At 45.6% G+C, this 24,285-nt stretch overlaps 2 protein-coding genes across 4 annotated transcripts in view; both read left to right on the top strand.

The window, feature by feature from the left end:
* Positions 1–13,592, top strand: part of LOC125008392 (helicase ARIP4-like) — a 51,493-nt gene extending 37,901 nt beyond the window's left edge. For all 3 annotated transcript variants that reach the window (XM_047585611.1, XM_047585624.1, XM_047585617.1), the window contains 18 exons: positions 1,631–1,863; positions 2,262–2,444; positions 2,553–2,686; positions 3,090–3,286; positions 3,677–3,880; positions 3,961–4,099; positions 4,182–4,359; positions 4,431–4,667; positions 5,953–6,071; positions 6,167–6,285; positions 7,207–7,306; positions 7,555–7,760; positions 8,169–8,344; positions 8,424–8,620; positions 9,374–9,573; positions 9,671–9,760; positions 9,869–9,964; positions 10,264–13,592. In XM_047585611.1, coding sequence (XP_047441567.1) covers positions 1,631–1,863; positions 2,262–2,444; positions 2,553–2,686; positions 3,090–3,286; positions 3,677–3,880; positions 3,961–4,099; positions 4,182–4,359; positions 4,431–4,667; positions 5,953–6,071; positions 6,167–6,285; positions 7,207–7,306; positions 7,555–7,760; positions 8,169–8,344; positions 8,424–8,620; positions 9,374–9,573; positions 9,671–9,760; positions 9,869–9,964; positions 10,264–11,219 — 3,764 coding nt within the window. In that variant the 3' untranslated portion in view covers positions 11,220–13,592. The remainder of the gene's footprint in view (positions 1–1,630; positions 1,864–2,261; positions 2,445–2,552; positions 2,687–3,089; positions 3,287–3,676; positions 3,881–3,960; positions 4,100–4,181; positions 4,360–4,430; positions 4,668–5,952; positions 6,072–6,166; positions 6,286–7,206; positions 7,307–7,554; positions 7,761–8,168; positions 8,345–8,423; positions 8,621–9,373; positions 9,574–9,670; positions 9,761–9,868; positions 9,965–10,263) is intronic.
* A 1,596-nt stretch (positions 13,593–15,188) lies between these two features.
* On the top strand, positions 15,189–23,756 carry tmem115 (transmembrane protein 115). The gene is made up of 4 exons (XM_047587398.1): positions 15,189–15,539; positions 16,249–16,856; positions 18,539–18,903; positions 19,827–23,756. The coding sequence occupies exons 2-4, from the start codon at positions 16,365–16,367 to the stop codon at positions 20,155–20,157; spliced, it is 1,188 nt and encodes a 395-aa protein (XP_047443354.1). The 5' UTR covers positions 15,189–15,539; positions 16,249–16,364; the 3' UTR covers positions 20,158–23,756.
* Positions 23,757–24,285: the final 529 nt, after the last annotated feature.

Raw genomic sequence — 24,285 nt, 5'->3', positions numbered from 1 at the left:
CTACAGGCTAAAGGCTAAAAGCTTAAGGCTAAAGGCTATCTATGGTGACCTAAAAGCTAAGAGACACGAGCTTGAAGTTAATATCTAGTCCTCCCGTCAAATTCTACGGCTACAGAGCTACTACGGCTAATAACAGGGTAATGCTTAAAAGCTAAAGGAACAGCAGGGACCAGGACCAGGACCTGGACCAGGACCTGGACCTGGACCTGGACCAGGACCTGGTCCAGGTCCTGGAGCTGTGTTCACAGGTCCTGGTTCAGGATTTAGGGAAGGAAAGAAGGAAGGAAAGAAGGAACGAAAGAGTAGGAATCTCTGTGAATATTTAAAGCCTTATGGGGGGGGGGGGGGGTACATCATGTCCCGTTCCCTCAGACAAACACAAACACAAACACACAACAGGACGAAGTGAACAGATAATATGTCGATTGGGAAGCAACAGGAACAACACACACAGCTACACAAAAACCACAACACACACAGCTACACAACACCAGGACACACACACAGCTACACAACACCAGGACACACACACAGCTACACAACACCAGGACACACACAGCTACACAACACCAGGACACACTCACGGTGGCACAGTGACATTTCTAGTCAGGTTGCGTAACCAGTCTCCCCCTCCGCTCTAATCCTACTTGTGTAACCAGCCATTCACTGCAGTTATATAAGGCCTCTCTCTTTTTCATACGCACATCAACACACACACACAGTTACACACTAACACACTTACACACTAACACACATTAACGGCGTCGCCGCTGCCCATGGTTACTGCTCATTCCTGTCTGTGCTTCTGTTTACACTGTTTTCTATTGTTTTATTTCACCAGGTATTTACTTTATTTTATTTTATCTTTTTATTTCTTTAACGTGTAACTGAGCTGAACCAAGATCATTAAAGTCTGAATCTGAGAAAAGAGATAAACTGTTCCCCACTGTTTACATCAAAACAATAAAACTTAAAAATCGGTCAGAGTAGAAGGTTAGAGAAGAAGAAGAGCATCACATCTACTGGAAATAGAACAGGAGAAGAAGAAAGAGGCGGAACGGTAGGAGAAGGAGGAAATGAAGAAGAAGAAGAAGAAGAAGGTAGTGAGAGAAAAGGACAGAAGAAGAGGGAGGATGAGAAGTTAGGACAAGAACCAGTAGTAGTAGAAGAAGAAGAAGTCTCAGAAGACGACCAAGGTGTCTCCACGTCTCCGCCCTGATTGAGGACCGTTTCCATGGAGACCAACTTAATAGATGTGTTAAATCCAGACATCAGTCAGCGTAGGAGTTTAGCTGATGAAGAGGAGCATCACATCTACTGGAAACAGAAGGAGGAGGAGGAGGAGGGATGTTTATCTTCATCTATTGATTCAGTAGAAGAAGAAAACCAGGAAGTTTCCATGTGTTTGGAGAAAGAAAGAAGAGAAGAAGAATTAGTCGTAGCATCTCCTCCTCCATTGATTTCATCTTGGTTCACCTTTGTTTTTCCACCTCCTCATCCTGATGTTCATTAGTTTATTAGGAGATGATTAGTGGAGGTTGCCATGGTTACCGCCTACACTAGAGGGTCCATGGAAAAGTCCGAATGTGTCTTCGATAGTTAACCACGGTTATTCTGTCACTCCGTTCAGACGTCATCTACCTGAGCTCAGGTGAGGACGACGCCATCGCCCGCGACGCCGCCGCCACCGCCGCCGCCACCACCGAAGAAGAAGAGGAGAGCGAGTCGGGCGGCCTTCACGCCAACGACGCCCTCAACCAGCCGGACGCTCAGGGCAGAGTCCTGGTCAACCTCAACCATCCGGCCTCCGAGGACGACATCTTCCTGTCCTCCCAGCTGGCACGAGCTGTCAAACCTCACCAGGTAACCGTGGTTACCATCTGGATTTATAAAAAAAAAACAAATAAAAAAAAAAAAAACAGGGTCAAACAATGAGGTCAGCTGACCACATGAATATACTGAATGACCCGGTTATTCCACCTCCTTCCTTCCTACTTTCTTTCTTCCATTCCTTCCTTCCTTTGTTAACTCCTTCCTTAACTTCCTTTCTTTATTCCCTTTCCTGCTTTCCTCCCTTCCTTAACTCAATCCTTCCTTCCTTCCTTCCTTCCTTCCTTCCTTCCTAATACTAACTAGATTTCACACTGGATGAGAACACTTCTAACAGCTCCATACATTTATTACAGTGTGTTAGACGTTGTGTCGTCTTCTCGTACGGTTTCGTATAATCCTCCGTGTTTTTCGTGGCTCCTCCCCCTCAGATCGGAGGGATTCGTTTCCTGTACGATAACCTGGTGGAGTCTGTGGAGCGGTTCGACCGCAGCAGTGGATTCGGATGCATCCTGGCTCACAGCATGGGCCTCGGCAAAACCCTGCAGGTCATATCCTTCATCGACGTCCTCTTCAGACACACCCAGGCCCACACCGTGCTGGCCATCGTTCCTGTAAGCTTCCTCCCTCCCTTCCTCCCTTCCTTCCTACCTTCCTTCCTTGGCTGTGGAGACACGTTTTAATTAATCAACTGATAACTGATCCGTTTAACTTCCTTCCAGGTGAACACGTTACAGAACTGGTTGTCGGAGTTCAACATGTGGGTCCCGCCCCCGGAGGCGTTGCCTCCAGACACCGACCCGTCGCTGGTGTCGCCGCGAACGTTCAAGGTTCACATCCTCAACGACGAACACAAGTGAGTAAAGGAAACGCAAAAACTTTCCCTCCTTCCTGTCAAACTATTAAAAATTTAGCTGCGGATTGATTTCGATTAATCGCGATTAAAAAAAAATTAATCGATATTAATCGCGTTTCATTTTACATGAGCAAACAGACTAGAGAAAGAAGTGAATATATCTGCACTTAAAGTCTTGGTTTGTCTCCAGCTGTTAGCCGCGTTAGCCCAAGTGCTAGCAGAATCCCAGACTAACGTATGCTTGGCGTCACTGGTCCCTCTTGGTTTATTTTATCCTTCATGTCCCATGGAGAGGACCAACGTGCCGTTTAGCGTCTTCCATCTTTACGTGTTGGTTCTGCTGCCTGATCATTTCTTCTTCTGCGACATTCGCTAATCTTTTTCCCGCCCCGACGCTCCACAGGAACACGGCGACGAGGGCCAAGGTGGTGGAGGAATGGGCTCGGGACGGAGGGGTGCTGCTGATGGGCTACGAGATGTATCGCCTCCTGTCCCTGAAGAAGAGCTTCGTGGCGGGAAGGAAGAAGAAGAGCAAGAAGGCAGCGGGACCGGTCGTCATCGACCTGGACGAGGAGGACCGGCAGCAGGAGCTACTGAAAGGTTTGAGAGAGAACACGTCAACCGTTGTAAATGTCATTGCTAACGGTAGTAACGGTAGCCAGCTAGTTTTTAGTTAGCTTAGCCCCCTTAGCGCTATTGCTGCATGGATGGAAGTGAACCTTTAAAATGTCTAAGGCCAAATGTTCACCTCAAAAAGATGCAGACTGGTCAACCTGCAACAAGGGAGGTTGAATTAGATTCAACATCTGACCATGCAAAGCATTTTATTAAAATCGCTAGCCTGACAGACGCCATGACACTGGTTTTATTAGTACTATAATTATATTGGGTCATTTATGTCTTAGTCTTAGTTGTATTAACATTTAAATGAATATTCTGTTCAACGTAAGTATTAAAAAGGCTCCGTCCCTGTTGGTTATTTGCTGCCAGGCATTGAGAAAGCGTTGGCCCGGCCCGGTCCAGACGTGGTGATCTGTGACGAAGGACACCGCATCAAGAACTGTCACGCCAGCACGTCGCAGGCTCTGAAGAACATCCGGACCCGCCGCCGCGTGGTTCTGACCGGGTACCCGCTCCAGAACAACCTGATCGAGTACTGGTGCATGGTCGACTTCGTCCGACCCGACTTCCTAGGTACGAGCGGCATCGGTGTTTGTTTTGTTTTCTGTTTCTGTTGCTTCTGCAGCTTTAAACTCGTCCTGTTTGTGTCACAGGTACTCGGCAGGAGTTCAGCAACATGTTTGAACGTCCGATTTTGAACGGGCAGTGTGTGGACAGCACGCCGCAGGACGTCCAGCTGATGAGGTACAGGAGCCACGTCCTGCACAGTCTCCTGGAGGGTTTTGTCCAGAGGTGAGAGGTCATCGTCCAGCGAATGAAACTCGACTCAGACGTCAGCTCTTTGTCTTAACACGCTTTGCCGTCTTTAACCCAGACGAGGACACGACGTCCTGAAGGACCAGCTGCCCTCCAAGGAGGAGCATGTGATCCTGGTCCGCCTGTCCCCCCTGCAGAGGGCGCTCTACACCGAGTTCATGAACCGCTTCAGAGAGGCAGGAAACTCCGGGTGGCTCAGCCTCAACCCTCTCAAGGCGTTTTGTGTCTGCTGCAAGGTAAAGAGTCTGGAGGCTGAGAGCAGAGTCTGTGTCTGTGCACACGGGGGTAACGTTTGAGTTTCCTTCAGATCTGGAACCACCCGGACGTCCTGTACGAGGCCCTGCAGAAGGAAAACCTGGCCAGCGACCAGGACTTAGACCTCGAAGACATGACCTCCTCCTCCTCCTCCTCCTCCTCCTCGGGAAATCCCCGATGTCCGACCTCTCAGAAGCCCAAGAACAACCTGGACACCCCCAACCCCATCGGAGGGCTGAGCCTCAACCAGCTGCAGGAGAAAGCCAACCAGGTCATCACCTACGAGTGGGTACGTTGACGTTAGAGGATCCTTCACAGATGGAGAACAAAGACCACGGTCTGCAAACGAAGCGCAACAAGTTGGGAAACAAAAAAAAAGCTGAAAACAAAGAAACAAAGACGTCTGGTCTTGTAGTGTTTCTTGAAGATGCTTCATTCTGGCTCTAAAATACTGGAGGCAGCTTTAGGTTTAAATAGGAACATAAATAGGAACATCTGCTGGTTGGTTTTGCTCTACACAACTTTAAACACAACTTTAACCTCCTGAGACCCGAGCTTCTATCTGCTGTGCATTTTTAATTTCTCCACAGTATCTGGAATCAGTGGGACGTAAGACGAATAAGAAATAATCATCGTCTTTTATTTTTTTGAAACCTGTTTAAGACTAGAACAATGAAGTCTCTGCGTCCTTTAACGAGTACTTGCTAATTAGCGACGTTGTAGTTCGTTGTTATTTATAAAACTTGTTAAATTTGCGAGTCACATCAAACTAGAAACGTTAATAAGCATAAATAAATAAGTTTTAATCTCTGCTACCAGTAGATGGCAGACTAAGTCGTCCATTAATGAGGACAATGGGTTTAAATGAAACAGAATAAGCTGCAATAAAACCTAAAACGTCGTGTCCTCATATGAGGACGCAGGGTCTCAGGAGGTTAAACTCCAACCTCCTCCAGGTCTTTTAGAGCTGAAGACTGGAAACGTGTTCAGTTGTTTCAGCTCTGTTTGGATAAACCACTGGGAATGTGCACAACTTACAACAAAAACAGTCGATCAGATTTTATTTTTCGAAACAAATGAATGTCATTCAAAGTGCTTCACATTTAGATTGGCTGTAAAAAGTTAGAATAATAAAAGATCAATATCAATAAATAAATAAAATTGGTACAATATAAAAACATAACAAGATATAAGATCATTAAAAACAGAATTAAGTAAAAAAAATAAAAAACAAGTAAAAATGGGAGAATATGAAACTAAAAAACTAGAATAAAATAACTATAAGACTTTTCAAGGACAAATAAAACATGTATTTATCTGCAGTCAGTTGTGTTAAACTTGTGTTAACTGTGATTGTGTTAACTTGTGTTAACTTGTGTTAACTGTGTGATTTGTATTAACTGTGTAATTGTGTAATTGTGTGAATGTGTTACCTGTGTGATTGTGTTAACTTGTGTTACCTGTGTGATTGTGTTAACTGTGATTGTGTGATTGTGTTAACTGTGATTGTGTTAACTTGTGTTAACTTGTGTTAACTGTGTGATTGTGTTAACTGTGTGATAATGTTAACTCAGGCTAAGGAGATCATGTGCGACTACCAGCCCGGAGTCCTGGAGAACTCTGCTAAGATGGTTCTGCTGTTCCACCTGATAGAGGACAGCGTGAGGACGGGGGACAAGCTCCTCGTCTTCAGGTGAGACACCAGGACAGTTGTCCTCTCGTCTCTTATCTCACACCTCCTCGTACTCCCCCTTCACCTCCCTCTCTCCCTCTCTCTGCCGCCTCCAGTCAGAGTTTATCCACCCTCACGGTCATCGAGGATTTCCTGGCCAAGAGGCCGATGCCTCCTCCTCCCGGAGCCAGAGACCGGTCCAACCAGCCCTGGGTCCGAAACCTCAACTACTACAGTGAGACCTCATTTAGCTTTTACTTCATCCTAATGTCAACTACTGCAGGGAGACGTAGCTCATAGCATCTTTAGCTTTTAGCTTTTATTTCATCCTTGTTTATGTCTATGAACCAGAGTCTGTTTAGTCTCATTTAAGTTTTAGTTTTTACTACTACTGCAGTGCTACTACTACTACTACTGCTAATACTACTACTACTACAGTACTACTCCTACTTATACTCCTACTACTCTTTCTAATACTACTATTACTACTACTCCCACTGCTACTATGTTCTTCTTCTTCTAATATTCCTCCTACCTCTACTACTCCTACTCCTACAATTCCTCCTACCACTACTCCTTCTACCACTACTACTATTACTCCTCTTCCTACTAATACTACTACTGCTACTCTTACTGCCACTACTTATACTCGTTCTGGTACTACCAGTCCTACTACTTCCATAAGGAAGAATGACGTGTTTATCCTCAGGACTCGTCTTAAATCTCCAGGTTTAATTTGATTTGAACAGTTTTAAGTCGTGGTTTAGTTTTTATTTTATCCTTGTTTATGTCAATGAAACACTCTGGAAACCTTCAAACTCCCAGAGGTACATATGTAATATTGGCTCATTCTCCCAGATAAACAAGTGACAACACTAGAGTGTTTTCATTTGTCTCTCATTGACTCACAGTGAGTGCTGCCACCTGCTGGCGCTTTATGATAACAGACACACTGAGAAAGATTAGTTAACTCTGTCTCGTTAGTGTGATAGTTGTTCCTCCCCTCGTTAACTCTGTCTCGTTAGTGTGATAGTTGTTCCTCCCCTCGTTAACTCTGTCTCGTTAGTGTGATAGTTGTTCCTCCCCTCGTTAACTGTCTCGTTAGTGTGATAGTTGTTCCTCCCCTCGTTAACTCTGTCTCGTTATGGTGTTGAAGGGCTGGATGGAAGCACCACGGCCTCAGAGAGAGAGAGACTCATCAACCAGTTCAACGACCCCTCCAACTCCTCAGCGTGGCTCTTCCTGCTCTCCACCAGGTAAAACACAGCTAGCAAACATACGGCCCGGGAAGAATTTGCAATTTTCTCTAATTTGTAGCCAACAAAACACAACAGTGAATCCCAGAACTAAACAGTCAACATATAATAATAAAAATAATAATAATAATAATAATAATAATAATAATAATAATAATAATAATAATGATAGAGGCGGGGTCTAAAATAGACTCATTTGAGGGGTTTTTTTTGCACTTTTTGGCCCAACGCATGTTTTTGTTGGTCAGGGCGGGCTGTCTGGGGGTGAACCTGATCGGGGCGAACCGGGTCGTGGTCCTGGACGCCTCCTGGAACCCGTGTCATGACGCCCAGGCCGTGTGTCGCGTCTACCGCTACGGACAGAAGAAGAAATGTCACGTCTACCGGCTCGTCTGTGACTTCACGCTCGAGAAGAAGATCTACGACCGGCAGATCTCCAAGCAGGGCATGTCCGGTCAGTATCAGTACTACTAGTACTACTAGTATTATGTTTGGAAATACTCGAATCAAAACATCATCAATAATAAACAGGTTTTTTTTCTTTTCCACGTCATTGTTGGTTTTAAAATCAAACTTGAAAAAGACATTGAACGTCTGGTTTTCTCTCCTCCGTCCTCTGTCCTCTGTCCTCCGTCCTCTGTTCTGTCCTCTGTCCTCTCCTCTGTCCTCTGTCCTCTGTTCTGTCCTCTGTCCTCTCCTCTGTCCTCTCCTCTGTCCTCTGTCCTCTCCTCCATCCTCTGTCCTCTGTTCTGTCCTCTGTTCTGTCCTCTGTCCTCTGTTCTGTCCTCCGTCCTCTGTTCTGTCCTCTGTCCTCTGTCCTCTCCTCCATCCTCTGTCCTCTGTTCTGTCCGTCCTCGTCCAGACCGAGTGGTGGACGACCTGAACCCCGTCCTGACCTTCACCCGGAGGGAGGTGGAGTCTCTGCTCCACTTTGTGGAGGAGGAACCGGACCCGTCCCAGGTCCGACTGGAGGCCCAGGACCAGATGGAGAGAGTCCTGAGGGGGGCGCTGCACCTCTACCCCAACCTCATCACCAAGGTACATAGTACTACTAGCAGTAGGACTACTACTACTACTACTACCACCACTATAACTAACGCTCATTGTCTTCTTCCAGCAACCGTTCCCCCACGAGTCTCTGCTGATGGATCGCAGGGAGCTGAAGCTGAGCAGCGCCGAGAAGAAAGCCGCTAAGAAAGGCTACGAGGACGAGAAGAGGGCGTCGGTGCCCTACACCCGTCCCTCCTACGCCCACTACTACCCGGCCAGCGACCAGAGCCTCACCAACATCCCGGCCTTCAGCCAGAGGAACTGGTCCGTGCCTCTAAAGCTGATCCTCTGCTTTATTTTTAGGAAACTTTCACAAAAGCCCCGCCCCCCTTAGTTACTGTTGCTAGTCCTGCCACACTGTGACTAGCCCCGCCCCCTTAGTTATCGTTGCTAGCCCGTCAAGCTACTTGACACCAACAGAGGGGTTACTAGCTATCACAGTGTGCAGTGGAGGGATATAAAAAATATTAAAATATGCATCGAGGCGAAAGCAAAATCAAAGTCTGACCTTTACGTCAGGAGTAAACTGTTCATTGACAAAATGCTACATGAAAGATGAAAACAAAATAAGCTTAAATTGTCTCGAACTCGCTAGCTAGCCAGATAACATTAAGCTAGCTAACATTAGTTAGGGCTAAATGCCAATAGTAACCACAACTTTAATCATTTTATATATGTATATATATGTGAGCGTCTTGTTAGCTCGACGTTAGCTAGCTAGCTATCACTGTGGCTTTAGCCCATTCTAGCCTAACCTTGGAGCAGACGTATGTGTGCTTGTTTATTTTCTTGAGACTTTGCCGAACCCTTGGGGTTACCTAGAGTCACCGCTTCACCATTCAGCTTGTTTACACAGTAACAGTTGCTAGGATGTATGATTGGACGATGACGGCTTGGGGGCGGGGTTTTGCGAAAGGTCAAACCATAAACCAGCTTTTAAACTGTTGATTAGCCTCCGTGGGTAAAGTGTTAATAGTATTTAACCTGTTACAGTTTCTAATCAGAGTTTTTTTTCAGGCGTCCTCCGGTTCGTACCGAGGAGAAGCCGGTGGCCAGCGTCCGGCCGGTCCAGTCCACCCCGGTTCCTATGACGCCCCGCCAGGCGTCCTCAGGATCCGCCCCCAGCGCCGATGCCGCCAGGTCCGGACTCGGAGGGTTCCCAGTCAACTGCCTGCAGAAGGCCGGCGTGTTCGTGCAGAAGATCCTCACCACCACTGGTAGGAGGAGCCTCTAGAGCCCACACCTCAGGCTTTTATTTTGAAATGAAACTTTATTGTTAAATGGATCCTTATTGTTTTTTGGGTTTTTTTGCAGACATTGTGATTCCAGGCACCAACAGCTCTACAGACGTTCAGGCCAGAATCACAGCTGGAGAGAGTATCCACATCATCAGAGGCACCAAAGGTAACGACGAACTCTTCTTCTCTGGTTCCTTCGTCTGTTGTGAAACTCTAACGACGACAGAACTCCTCGTTTATTTTTATCATTTTTAACTGATCCCTTTTGTTTCAGGGACGTACATCCGGACGTCAGACGGACGAATCTTTGCCATCAGGGCGGCTAACAAGGCCAAAATAGGGGACGAGGGCTCAACAGCGCCACCCAAAGGTAGGATGACCATTTAGTTCAGTTTAACTTTATTTATATAGTTTATTGATTTTATTTATTTAGTATCAATTAGATCTGTTCTAAATAGAGCTGAAAATATTTTAACTGTGATATTTTTCCTCCAATACTGAGATTTAATATGTGATTATTAAAAAAGAGATTTTATCGTCTTCTTAAAATATAATATAACAGCAAATTATTAAATTATTCTTACGATGTTGTACATGTATCTAATAGGAAAATGGGATAAATAAAGTTGAATCTGCTGCTAAAACTACTAATCTCTTGTTTCTGGCCAGACTCTCAAGCCCCGCCCCTGGAGCTTTCCACCAATGGCAGTAACGGCTGCGCGTCACCTGACAGGAAGCAGCCGGTTCCTTCCAAGCCCGTGCCCCGCCCCCTTTCCCCGGACGGCCCAGAGATCCTCAGCGAGCTGCAGAGCTACAGCGGTGGGGGAGGAGCCCCGGCGGAGAGGGGGGCGGGCAGCGCCGCCGCCGCCGCCGTCATCCAGCCCAGCACGGACGCCACGGCGGCCCAGGACCTGAGGACGGGCTCCAAGCGCAAGGCCTCCACCCCCACCCTGGAGGAGCGGCCGGGCAAACAGCCCCCCCCCGGGAGGGCGTCCCAGGGCTTCCCCTACCCCGGGGGCTACGGCCTCCCGCCTCTGGGCCTCAGCTCGGCCATGTTGGGGCGCCCGCTCTTCATGGGGGCGGGGCCGCGCTACTTCCAGCCCCCCCACGCTCAGCTCAGGGACCCCGGCTACATGTACCCGGATCTGTTCGGCCTCAGCGGCTCCGGCGTCCCCACGTCATCTTCCTCGTCGCCGTCGACAACCACAACAACCGCCGTCTCATCTTCCTCATCAACATCATCTTCTTCTTCTTCACTCAAAGCCGCCAGCTCGCTTCCAGGGGCCCTGCCCCCCTTCATGCTGAGCCCCCCCATGGCCGGGATGCTGCCTTCAGGCTTCCCTCTGTCCTACAGCCTCTACCCCGGCTCCATGCTCCCGGGGGGGCTCCCGGGCCCGGCGGCCACCCCCGGTCCGGCCGGAGCCAGCTTCCTGTCGCAGTACCCCCCCACCGCCGCCGCCTCCAGCTCCTCCTCCTCCTCGTCGTCGCCGTCCTCCTTCTCGCCCTCGGCCCGGTCCGACGGCCACCGGGGCCCCGTCCTGGTGAACGGGGGGGTGGGCGCGAGCAGCGGCAGCAGCTCGGAGGACGAGGACGACGACGACGTCATCGAGGTGGGGGGGCAGTGAACTCCTCGTCTTTAAAAAGGCTTTGAGGGAAATGGACGATTAAAAATTTAAAAAAAGGATGACGATAAAATGCTGACAAATAACCCCGCCCCCACTCGCTCCCCCCGCCCCCCCGGCCCCGAGCAACGAATCCAGGAGGAAATAAAAACGAAGAGGACTTTGGGCTTCCAAGTTTGTTTTTTGGTTTCTGTTGGCGTCGACGTGTCGATCACTGGACTGAGTCCTGCTGAGTCTGGGCCTCCTGCAGTGACCACAGGCGGCCACTAGTTGTGCTGTAGAGATTCTAGCTGCGCAGCTTTCGCTAAATGTTTCAAGAGCCTTTAACGCTTTCAATTTAAACAGACAGACCGGCGTCGCTTTAAATTTAAAAAATAAAAGGTTAAAAATAAACGGTTAGCTGGTAGTGACTTTAGTTATCGTTTGTGACTTGTTGAGTATTGCTACTGAATATTTCTTAAAGATTTTAGGAAGCGTTTTTGATCGAACTTAATGATTCACTGCCGGGACGGGGGGGACGGGACGGGGGGGTTATATACGACAACAGGATCACGATGAATCAACTTTAAAACTTCAGTGAAAGAATGTATGATTAATCAAATGCCTTCATACCAGGCCTTTTATTCTGAAAAGACTATTTAGGCATCAGACGTGGGAAGAACTTTCTTTCTTTCTTTCTTTCTTTTTCATTTTTTTTTTTTTCTGTGTGTGTATTTTCTATTTATGTAAATCTTTACTTTTGCCTAAAACAAAAAAAACAGCCAGGTGATAACGAGAAGAAAACTGTGCTCCAGCGAGGCGACCTTTCCTCCTCGTAGCGGAGGGAGAAACCACCAACAGAAAATGCCTTTTCTGCCTCCAAACCTTTCTGAATGTTAACTGTGAGCGAGTCACCCACAGTCTTACTGTAGCCTCGAGAGAAAACCATGCAAAACTAACTCACTCAAGCCTATATATGTATTTGTACGACCCCGGAGGAAGTTGAACTCGCCACCATTTTGTTTTTTTTCTTTGAGTTTACGTTCGTATCCGCGTTGTTTTTTTTTTTTAAGGGTTAGAAAAGGAATTTAAATAGAAGCTCGTCCGGCGATCAGTCACGTTTTTCTCCTCTTTCATCTCGTACGTCGGTGTGAAACCAAACCTTTGTCGTCTTTCTCGGAGAGTTGGTGCAGCTTTTTGCCAAATGCACAAAACACACGAGGAACCTCCGTCTACTTTCTGGTATTTCAAATTTGGTTTTAAGCTCTAAAAGGAAAAAAAAAAATTGCTCGATGAAAAATGAAACCAGACAAAGACAAATTCTTTTTTTTTTTTTTTTTTACGCAGGTTTTGTTTGTGTTTGTTTTAAAAGCAAATCTGAAATACCAAAAAAAGGAAAAGTTAAAAAGAGCATCGTGTCTTAAGAGACCAAATAAGGTTGCAGAGCAGAACCCAGGGTACATATCCACCTCTGCACTGGAAGAGAGACGAGACCAAGCTCCAATTCAGACTGAATATCAGAAAAACCTCCTTCCTAAAAATGGCCGCCGCTTTAAAAACAAAAAAATATAAAAACTCTTTTTTTTTTTTCTTTGTTGAAAATGGAAACGGTATTCACTCTCTCTGTACTGAAACTGTTAGTTTACTCATGTTTTTCTTTTTACAATGTTTGAATTTACCAAATTAATTTATTTATGACGGTGCATATTTATTCATTTGTATTTCTATTTTTGTACAATGTCTTTTTTTTCAGTTTCTCTGTTATTTCTGAGTTTTTTTTTATGGTCATATTAGTTTGTTTGCTTTTTTTTTAGTTTTTTTGACCCAACACATGTGAACCTGTGCACGACTTCAGAAGTTGCGCGTGGACCAATCAGGTTTAGCATCTTTGTAGTGAGATTTGCAACGAGAAATTAAACAAAACAAGAAAAACTTTAATACTGAGCTGAACTTCTTCTTACTGACGAGCTCAGATAATTAGGACCCAAATAAAAATGAAATATTTTTTTTTTTTTGTGTTAACCAGTCACGTTTAATCCGACCACAGCTGAAAGTAAAAAGTGCTTTTTTCCTTTGTTACCATATCATCAGAGCTGTGTCGCCCGCTGACTGGCCGCTCTTCAGTCGCAGCGTTCTACTTGAATTTAGGATATTTATTTATAACGGATGGATCCGGTCGGAGCAGCCGCCGAGGATTCAAATCTGCTGTCTCTGAGCTCCGGTCGAAGCCTGTTGTGTAGATTTATCAGTGGATGACGACGACGACGACGACGACGATGATGATGATGATGATGATGATGACGACGTTGTGTGACCTTAGATCCTTTTTGTTCGTTCGTTTGTTGTCGTTGTTGTTTGTTTTTTGAAGTTTGTAAATAAACAGAAACATGCTCTAAATAAAACTCTTGCTCGTTTCTGTCGCACCAGATGCACTGTTTCACGACTACATAGTTTAACTACACTCCTTTGCCACTTCATTAGGTACAGCAGTGATCTAATAATCTGCTTTATATTAGAGAGAGTCTGTCCAGCTCTAATCATGGCGCCATGTTTACTACATCATAGGTTAGATTCTACAGTGTAACTCTATGTTGAAATAAATGTCTTATTTCCACCATTAACAGGCCTATAAATGTTATTACCAACATCTGTCAATATGTAAAAGGCCCTCACTTAAATGTCCCAGCGTCTACTTCCTTTAAATATCTTAAATGAGCTGTAAAATGCTCCTCATCAGTCATGGAGCTGTGTTTACCTTCTCCTCAGTCTCCGTGTTCATCCATCACTGTTAAAAGGTTCAAATTAATCAGAAAAATTAGAAAAACTATTAAACTAGTCTCACTGTTATTTAGTATTATCATTATAGCATTAGCATGCTAGCCATAATAACTTAGCAGTAACTGAGGTAAAGTTAAATTAAATGTGTTTATCTACATGGACATAAATTATATGAACACATGGGTTTCACAGTATATATGACGCTAGCTGCTATTTATCTAAGCCTTTAGCCTAGATAACTAGCTAGCATAAGGCTAGCATAGAGCTAGCATAAGGCTAGCATAAGGCTAGCATAAGGCTAGGCTAACTTGTTTTTGAGATCAAGCTCAGACGCTACATTCCCTGGTTGGACAGACTCTCTATAATATATGGCTCAGGTAATAATTAGCACGTTAGCACATTGATATTAGCATTTAGTACTGTATACAGTCAGACACTCATTGGCATTTGCTTTAATTTTGTATCACTGCATTCAGCTCTTACTTTAGATATAATTAAATTTGAACTAGTCTCTTAACTTTAACCCATTTGTGGGATTCTACGCAGGCAAACGGGACGGTAGCTTTAAGGGGTCCCAGAGTGACTCAAACTACAACAATAGTGCTGCAAAGTATGAAATCAGCAGCTCTCTTTGTTATTTTGAACTAAAGCTGAATACAGGAACCTACATGAAGAGTGGGACTGTCACATTAGAAAGTTTGCACCTACCTGCACAGACTGTAACCCACCCATCACACAGGGAACCTACCTCACCTGCCTTCTTATAACAACAACAACAACAACAACAACAACAAAAAAAGACACAAGTCCTCTAGTCTGACAGTTATCTGCACTTTACTGATATAAAACTCAAGCTACAACTGTTCATTGCACGGTTGCATATAGGCTGTTTTTTTTTTTTTTTGACGTTTTTGTTTCTTCTGTATGCTGTGAATATGTTGGGAAATTGTCAGTATAGAAATCTTGAAGTTTTCACTAGTCTGCCCATTAAAGTGGCCAGTCAGTGTATAATGTATATTTTATTTTATTTATTTTTTCTTAATTATTATACTTAGATCGTATTAAAAGTACATCACGAGTCTCTTCCCGGAGGCTGGTTCCTTGTACGTGTGAGAAAACACGGTAGAACAGCGCTGACTCTGAAAGAACTCGATTTCCCAGACTGCTCTGCGGCTGAGACGTTACGTGACTTGACGTTTTTTTATTATTTTTTTTTTTTTACGCTGATGACGGTGGCAGGAGGCGCAGGTTCGGTTAGCTTAGCGACGTTAAGAGGGAGGAGAACTACCTGCTAAGATAATATAATTTAAAAACTACACAACTAAAACAGGAAGAACCGAAGGATGATATAAACTAACGAGGGAAACGCGGAAGTATGAAAACCCGAGGAACATCCGGGTACTGACGCGGGTTAGGAAACGGCTCTTTAACGTTTGTTTTGAGAGGCCTGATGCTAAGTGCTAACTGCTAACCGCCGCCGGGACACACCGGGCCGAGAGAGAGCACCGGAGCTCCGTGGGCTCCGTGGGCTGGGTCCGACCCACCGGGTTTCACCGAGACGAAGACGTAAGTAAGGCGCCGTTAACCGGAAACGCTTTAGACTTTGAACAGGTTGCTAACGCTGCTAAAATTAGCAGTGTCGTGGTGATAATGTTGTGTTGTGTCTTCTTCGTCATGTTATTTTTTGTCCGAAGTCAACTCGTTTTTTAACAAGGATGCAAACATATATTTAACAATACAGGAGAAACATACAAGAACAATAAATAAGAATTAAAAAGATATGTAAGTATCTAAAATAATGTATTATTGTGGTTGCTAAGGTCAGTTTTCATTAAGATTTGAAATGTTTCAGATACACCTGAAATGCTGCGGTGTGTTTATTCTGCAGATTTCATAGAAAGGGATTTATTGTCTTATTTATTGCCTTCATAAACACTTTACCCTCAAGCTGTTACGCAACATTGCTCGCAAACAAAAATTTCGCTGTAACTTGTCTGTAATGACCATTAAAATGTTGTTATGAAATAGCTTTATTAATAATTTGCTGCTGCTCGGTTCTAACCTTATATGTACATTTAACTTCATCAGATAAGATGATCATTAGTTAGTCACACAGTGGGAGGATTTGCAGCTTTAAACACACAGGATATAAAAAAACAGGCTACAATAGAAGTTGTATGTGTCTGTAAATATGTATGTGAGAGAACAAAACTATGTAAACATGTTATTGTTCTTCTATAAAGATGATAAAGATATTTTTGCGTCCTCCTCACAGACGGTGTCCCGGATGAAGTCTCCCCGTGAGGCGTGGATTCAGTCAGGACTCGCCTGTTCTTGGCTTTCTTAACCCTCTCACCAGCTCCCAGCGCCGCCTCCCGCTCGCCTCCCGCCATGAACCGCTACCTGCCGGTGGCGCGGCAGCACTTCCTGGCCGCCCTGGCCAGCACCAGCGTGGTGGTGAAGGCCATCAGCGCCGTGGTGGTGCTGCTCTACCTGCTGTCCTGGGCCGTGGACACGCCCTACGCCCTGGCCGTCACGCCCGGGTACCTCTTCCCGCCCAACTTCTGGGTGTGGACGCTGGCGACGCACGGCGCGGTGGAGCGGCACGTCTGGGGCGTGGCGGCCAACGTGGGCACGGTGATGGCGTGCGGGCGCCTGCTGGAGCCGCTGTGGGGCGCCCTGGAGCTCCTGATCTTTTTCGCGGTGGTCAACGTGTCGGCGGGGCTCCTGGCGGGACTCTCCTACCTCCTCACCTACGTGGCCACCTTCGACCTGGACTACCTGTTCGCCGTGCGCGTGCACGGAGCGGCCGCCTTCCTGGGAGGAGTCCTGGTGGCGCTGAAGCAAACCATGGGAGACACGACGGTGCTCAGAGTCCCACAGGTGAGACCGGCGGAGGGAAACTGAGGGCGGGGTTTTCAGGTTATCCATCTGGTTGTTGTTTAAATGCTGCATGAACGACTCTTAATTAATGTGGTATCAACCCGCTGTAAAGACACATATCGCCCCCTAGTGTGGAGGAGGAGGACGACATGTTACCGTCACTTATTAGATTTTCTCCGTTGCATGTAAAACTGGAACAAGGACCTAGTTTAAAGCTCCATTAAGCTGCATGGAAACGCTCTGACTGTTTAGTTGTGTGTGCGACTCATCAAATTAGAAACTTTAACTTTTTTCTGCATTTGCTGCACACAGCTCTACATGTTAAACTAGTTTACCCTCAGCATATTTTTAAAATATCCAAACTATGTCCAGACGTCTGACTTTGTCGTCGACATGTTTCAGAGTTTTCAGATCAAACTGAGTCTGACGGAGTGAAATGAGCAAAGTGCGCTAATCAAACACGTAACTAAAACTAAATAAGTATCGCACTAACTGTTACATGTCTGGTGTCGCTAAATATAAACACGCTTTACTGGACAAAGTTTAGACACAACTTGTCATTTAGTTGAATGAGACCGTGTCTCCAAACATTTGTCTACTAGTGTAAACATGAGAAGTTTTCCCATAATTAAACATGAGTTGATGTCATTGTGAGGTTTACTTCAGGTAGTTTTCAGTCTACACCACAGGTGTCAAACCTACGGTCTGTGGACCAAACATGGCCCAGAGACTCTAATCTGGGCCATGGGATGAATTACAGCTGCTGTTCCCAGGTTTCACACAGTTTTACTGAGAGATGTGAACATGACACAGCACTGAGACCTGAAACCAAACAAAATGTTTCGTAATAGTTCGGTTCATTAAATGTAAAACACTTTCATAATGTTCTTCTCTGCAATAAAACGAAGGGAAACAGCAGGAGTTGTGCTTATTTATAGGTTAATAATCTATTATGAAACTGGTCCGGCCCCCGAGAGATGAAATTAGGGTTTTTAACGTGTCCCCTGAACTAAAATGAGTTTGACGCTGATGATTTAGGACATAAACATTAGTCTAATCCAGTGTGTGATGCTCTGTTGAGCCCGTTTGTTTGTCTTCCTCCAAAAAGATGCGTCTGAGTTTGTGGCGTCTTCTTCTTTCCTGAGTCTCTTCTTTTGTCCAGCTTTTAAAACCTTTTTAAACCCAACATCTTTCAGTCCCAACGCTCTCAGAAATAAGGGTTTCTAGGTTTCTAGGAAACTCAAATCTAGAGCAGGTTTCTCCAGTACGACGTCTGTACAGTCGAGTTTAATTATTTCACATTTTACAGTCGTCTGGTGATTTCACTTTTATTGCATCTATTTTTTTATTTTTCTTTTATTATTATTTCCCTTCCACGTGTGCTGGTCGTGTGTTTAATTAGAGTCTGATAAGCAGGTGGTTTTCAGGGCAAGCGGCTCATCTGTTCATTTACATTTATGGAGCTTCATCTCCGCTGCCTCCGTGGTCCAGATAAGAGCTGCATCAGCCTGTGGTCGGTCCCTCAAAGGCCCAGACTGCTGGTCTAGACTGGATTAAGACTGGATTAAAACCAGGGACCCGCCCGCCCTTCTTCTTCTTCTATCTCCCTCATCATTTTCCTCCTCCTCTTCTTGCGCTGCCTTAATGAACCTCATCTCTTCCTCCTCCCCCCGTCGTCCCAGGTGAGGCTGAAAGCCGCCCCCGCTCTGGTCCTCCTCTTCCTGGCCTTGCTGCGTCTGTCCGGGCTGCTGGACAGCGCCGCCCCCCTGGCGGCCTACAGCTACGGCGCCCTGTCCGGCTGGATCTACCTGCGCTTCTACCAGAGACACAGCCGGGGCCGCGGCGACATGTCCGACCACTTCGCCTTCGCCAGCTTCTTCCCCGAGGCCCTGCAGCCGGCCGTGGGCCTGCTGGCCGGACTGGTCCACGCCGCCCTGGTCAAGGTGAAGGTCTGCAGGAAGATGGTGAAGAGGTACGACGTGGGCGCCCCCTCCTCCATCACCATCAGCCTCCCAGGGACCGACCCCCAGGACGCAGAGAGGAGGAGGTAAAGACTCATTCACTTATTACCTCCGTGGAAACAACTGCATTCAGGTTTAATCTGTTCTGTAGATTCTGTTCCATCGAAGCCTCCTCGGACCAGTCTACACCTCCTCTTACTCTGCTCCCTCCTCCTCCTCCTCCTCCTCCTCTTCCTCTTCTTATTCTGCTCCCTCCTCCTCCTCTTATTCTGCTCCCTCCTCCTCCTCCTCCTCTTATTCTGCTCCCTCCTCTTCCTCCTCCTCCTCCTCCTCTTTATCTTCTTCTGCTCCCTCCTCCTCCTCCTCCTCCTCTACTTCTGCTCCCTCCTCCTCCTCTTCTTCTGCTCCCTCTTCCTCCTCTTCTTCTGCTCCCTCTTCCTCCTCTTATTCTGCTCCCTCTTCCTCCTCCTCCTCCTCCTCCTCCTCTTGTTCTGCTCCCTCTTCCTCCTCCTCCTCCTCCTCCTCCTCCTCTTCTTCTGCTCCCTCTTCCTCCTCCTCCTCCTCCTCCCCTTCCTCGTCCTCCTCCTCTTCCTCCTCCTCTTGTTCTGCTCCCTCCTCCTCCTTCTCCTCTTTATCTTCTTCTTCTTCTAAAACACCTGTAGTTCTGAGTGACCCAGTCATTGAGGCATCAATTCAATTGTCAAAGTTTCTCATTCGTTTCTTTATCATCTTGATCCACTTTATAAAATATTCAGCTCATTGCTCCGCCCACTGACCGGAGCCATGATAATTCACCTGTCACTGGTCATAATGTTATGGCTGATCCTATTAAAAAAGTACTACAGTATAAACAGTAACACAGCACATGAGATAAAGTAGTTGTATGACTGAGACTGAACTTTAAGGGGGCGTCGCTCATATATACATGTATTTGTAATAAATGTTATAAAGTATGAGGAGGTGGAGATTTGGTCAAACATTAACATTAATAATTCATTTTGTTTTGTAGACAACTGGCGCTTAAAGCCCTGAACGAGCGCCTGAAGCGCGTGGAGGACCAGTCGGCTTGGCCCAGCATGGACGACGAGGAGGACGAGGACGAGGACGAGGTCCGGACCGAGTCTCAGCCCCTCCTCCACGGCGGCCGGGACCCGTCCTCCTCCACCTCCTCCTCCTCCTCCACAGCCAGAACGACCAGCGGCCCCATGGGCTCCTCCGCCTCCTCGTCCTCGCAGGGCGGCGGCGGCGGCGTGGGAGCGGCGTCCTCCTCGGGCGGCGGCGGCGTTCAACACCCAGAGTCCAGCATCATCAGCTTCGAAGATGCGCCGTCTAGATCGTAGCGAACGGACCCGACGTTTTCACATGTGATGCACTAGTCTCTTCTAGTCCACCGGTTTATTCAGAGACACGCCGCTCTCTCTCAACGCCATCAAAACATATGAAACCTGTACAGATGTTTCCGCTCGGACATGTTGGTTGTAAAACGTTGGGGCGAACTTTTCTCCTCCTCCTCCTCCTCCTCCTCCTCCTCCTCCTCCTCCTCCTTCCCCCTCCGGTCCAGGACACGAACCCCCGACCCGCTGAGCTCTGTTCACTGCTTCGTGTGTCTCTATGCTTTCTGAATAAATAACTAACGTGGGTGTGCAACTACTGTCGGCCAGATCTGTTCTTTTGTCGCCCGCCACGGGGAAAACGACACGGATCCTGGTTCTGGTTCCAGGTAAGAAGAAGAAGAAGAAGAAGATGCTGCTGATGATGAACTAATGACACCAAACCAAGAAGAAGAAGAAGAAGAAGAAGAACCAGGTGTTTCCAGGATAATTTGAAGAAGTCGTATCTGGACGTACACGCAGAGAACTGAACCACATCTCCTCTTCTTTTCGTTTTTTCTTGATGAAATGAACTCTCAGATCTGTGGTCGGCCGTCCTGTTTCATGATTTCATGTTTTTCTTTTGAAGCTCCTCATCCCGTTCACATTTAGGATCTGAAATCGAACGTCGCGCTGCTGCTGCTGCTGCTGCTGCTGCTTTATCAGAGCAGAGGCGTGAGAACGAGCCTTTGTTTAAAAACGGTTCATAAGCAGTTTGCATCTTTTTCACATGTCTGTTATTGCGTGAGGTGATTTAGTCTTCGGGGGCTGTAGACGTCCCAGTGTGGTGGAGGTGGAGGTGGAGGTGGAGGTGGTGGTAACCAATCCAATCATTGAATTCCCAGTTCTTGTCCTTTTGTGATTAAAAGTAATTTGCAGCCAGTAAATTAATGACGGATGTGAACTTTTAACTCGGGCTGCGTTTAGATTGTTTCCAGTCTGACTGGATGAGTAACGCCTTTATTTATTCTGCTATTTGTTTAATGAGGAGCGACTTGGAAGTGGCCTTTAGTCCCAGGATAGAGCAGCAAAGTCACATCATAAACATCCTTCACCTGGAACACGGTTAAAATACGTATTTAATTTCCAGAGATTCCAAATCTGAAATCTAATTTAATCCCCCTCCTTTTGTTTTTAGCTTTTAGCTTTTAGCTTTTAGCGTAGCGTCTTGGAGTGGAGCTTTTCTGGAGTAGCATCAAGGAAGAACGTGAATGGATTCGTTGAACTCGCCGCCCTGAACGAGTGGGAAGTGATAAGCCATATTAGAGCGACAGCGTTCTGCTTCTTCCGGTTCTATCTGGTTCTTCTTGTTCATTTTGACACTAAAGGTCGAGCTGCAGTCGGTTAAGACGACAGAGAATCAATCATCAGTGCAGCCACATTCATTAGAAAGAGGAAGGTTTATCCAGAGATAAACCAAAGGGAACGGGACTTGTTGAGTTTCTAGAAGTCTAGAAGTTCTAAAGGACTCATTGTGTTCAAGAAAACCACAAACAAGTCCAATTCTCTTTGGGGAAAAACATGATCTGGAGAAACTCAACAGACGTCCTCAGTCATCCAGGTCATGATGTGTCCAAGAAACATGTTGAGTTGGATGAAGACGTTTCATCCAAGAAGGTCTGTGAGGGTTCAGTTAATAAGCTAAACAAAGACAGTTTGAGGGTTTTCTTGAAGAAGTTGCACCACTCGTCCAAGAAGTTTCTTCAGTTCTAAAAGACTGGATGGTTAAACCTCAGCAGACGTCCCCCGTCATCCAGGCCCTGGTATATCCATGATGGTGTTGTTGAAGACGTTTCATCCAGGAAGGTCTGAAGGTTCAGTTAACAAACTAAACAAGGACTTTTCGGGGGTTTTCTTGTAGATGTTTCACCGCTCATCTAAGAAGCTTCTTCAGTTCAGAAGAAATATCTAAAAGAACTTGGATGAAATGTCTTCATGACAAGACCAATGGATGGACGTCTGTTGAGGTTCTCCAGGTCCTGATATATCCAGAAAACAAAGCTACACCAACGTGAGCTGGACTTGAAGGTTTATTTGTGCCATTAATCGAAGGAGCTTCTTCAGTGGCTGAAAACCCAACAGGTTCATGGTCATCGATGACTCAGACAAGGTGAAACAAGGATGTGTTGTTGAGTTGGATGAAGAACTTTCATCCAAGAAGGTCTGAAGGTTCAATAAACAAACTAAACAAGGACATTTTGGTGGTTTTCTTTTCACCACTCATCTAAGAAGCTTCTTTAGTGTAGAAGAAATGTTTAAAAGAACTTGGGTGAAACATCGTCATGACCAGCGCAATGAATTACTGTGGGTCTGTTGAGGTTCTCCAGGTCATGATGTATCCAAAAACCAAAGTTACACCAGGAGAACTGGACCTGGAAGTATCTTTTGTGCCACTAATCCAAGGAGCTTCTCCAGTGGATGAAATGTCTTGAAGAAAACTAAACAGGTTCAGAGTTGACTCAGACAAACTGAATCAAGAATTTGTTGTGTTTTTTGAGCTGAACAAGCAAAACATGGATGAAGATGATCCATCCATGGAGGTCCAGGAAGTTCTTGAAGATGTTTCACCACTTTTATGAAGCTTCCTCAGTTCAGAACAAATATCTAAAAGAAACGTTTTCAAGAAGACTGTACAAGTCCAGTTGCCTTTGGTTTAGCTTTGTGTTTTTTGGAAAACCTCAACAGACATCAACAAAAAAAAAAAGGCCACTGGTCGTGTTCGGTTTTCTTGAAAAGTTTCACCACTTATCCAAGAAGCATTCCTATTGTTGCAGCTTGTGTTTGACCTGGACGACCGGGAACCTTCACAGAGGTTCACTGGAGTCCTGCAGAGGTTCTTGAAGACGTTTCATCCATTCTTCTGTTGTAAAAACCTGCTGGGTAGAGGATCAGCATCAGGATGTAACAGACTGAAGTCATGTGAGTTCACTAGTTCACCTTCACCTCCAGCTTCACCCTCATGTTCCTATGTCTGTGGTAGAGGAGAATATTGTCTGTACGACGAACTAGAAGGAATAAACTCCCAAACTTCACGTGTTCTCTGGTTGGTTTCTGGTCAGTGGCTGAAAGAAAAGACAACATTCACCTGAATGTAGAAGTGAATCACTACCCAGCTTCTCCTAGAGCAACCGGCCACTTCATTAGGTCCAGTACTGAACTCCTGCTCCAGATCTAGTCTTCATGAAGGTTTTGGTGTTCAAAGTTTCATTGTATCTTACAGTTCTATTGGAGGATTTAGATCAGAATGGATTCACTACTGTACCTAATAAAGTGGCCGGTGGTGCCACAGTCGAGTTAGAAGTCATATTGTAAAAAAAAAAATGTCTTCCGGTCCCGAAATGAACAGATTGTAGACGAGGCCGATGGGTTCGTTAAAGATAAATCACTCACTATGTTTAGTTTGTGTTTTCTTTTTTTCATTTTTATGTTTCTGCTCCAACGAATCTCATTCACACTAACGTCTCTGACTCTGTCTCTGTCTCTGTCTCCGTCTCTACTGTGATTGTTGCACAGAGTTTTGTTATTTCTTTTTCTCTTTATGAAATAAAAGACGATTGTATGAAATTTCACTTGTTGTTTTGTCATTGGAGGATAAATAAAGACAATATAAGACTTAAATATAAAATGTTTAGGGCAATATGAGACAAATGTAAGTCAAACAAAAACTATTGAAGGCAAAAATAATGAATATACAATAAGGCTTCATAAGTAATATAGAGATTAAACCAGAAAAGAAATGATAAAAAACACTGAATGCACATGTGCTGGGAATAAAATAAAAACACACGAAGAATATTTAAGGCAATAAAAGGTCAGGAAGTGGCCGCCAGGTGGCGCAGGACGCACACACTTAAAACGCAATTAAGTAAAACTTTAAAAAGCTGCATTGGGCTCAGATATAATAAAACTATAAAACCGTCTGTGTCTGAATGATCCTGAACCAGTGTAGAGTCCATTAAACTGCAGGTTTCACTTTATATAGAAGCTAAAATAGTGGAAAACCACAGCGGTGGTTTAGAAAAGAGGAACATTTAGACTCTGCAAGGGAAATTACTTGGTCACAGTAGCTTAGTTTGACATAAAATCAACAACAAAAGA

This window comes from Mugil cephalus, chromosome 1 (assembly GCF_022458985.1).
Source record: "Mugil cephalus isolate CIBA_MC_2020 chromosome 1, CIBA_Mcephalus_1.1, whole genome shotgun sequence".
Lineage (NCBI taxonomy): Eukaryota > Metazoa > Chordata > Actinopteri > Mugiliformes > Mugilidae > Mugil > Mugil cephalus.
Note: the sequence above shows the minus strand (reverse complement) of the source record. Positions and strands in the feature narration are given on the sequence as shown.

Bases quoted from the DNA above. Each gene is read 5' to 3' on its own strand.
- tmem115 (XM_047587398.1), top strand. From the start codon at position 16,365: ATGAACCGCTACCTGCCGGTGGCGCGGCAGCACTTCCTGGCCGCCCTG. The intron at 16,857-18,538 runs GTGAGACCGGCG...CCGTCGTCCCAG, and splicing joins CGGTGCTCAGAGTCCCACAG to GTGAGGCTGAAAGCCGCCCC. The intron at 18,904-19,826 runs GTAAAGACTCAT...TTTGTTTTGTAG, and splicing joins CAGGACGCAGAGAGGAGGAG to ACAACTGGCGCTTAAAGCCC.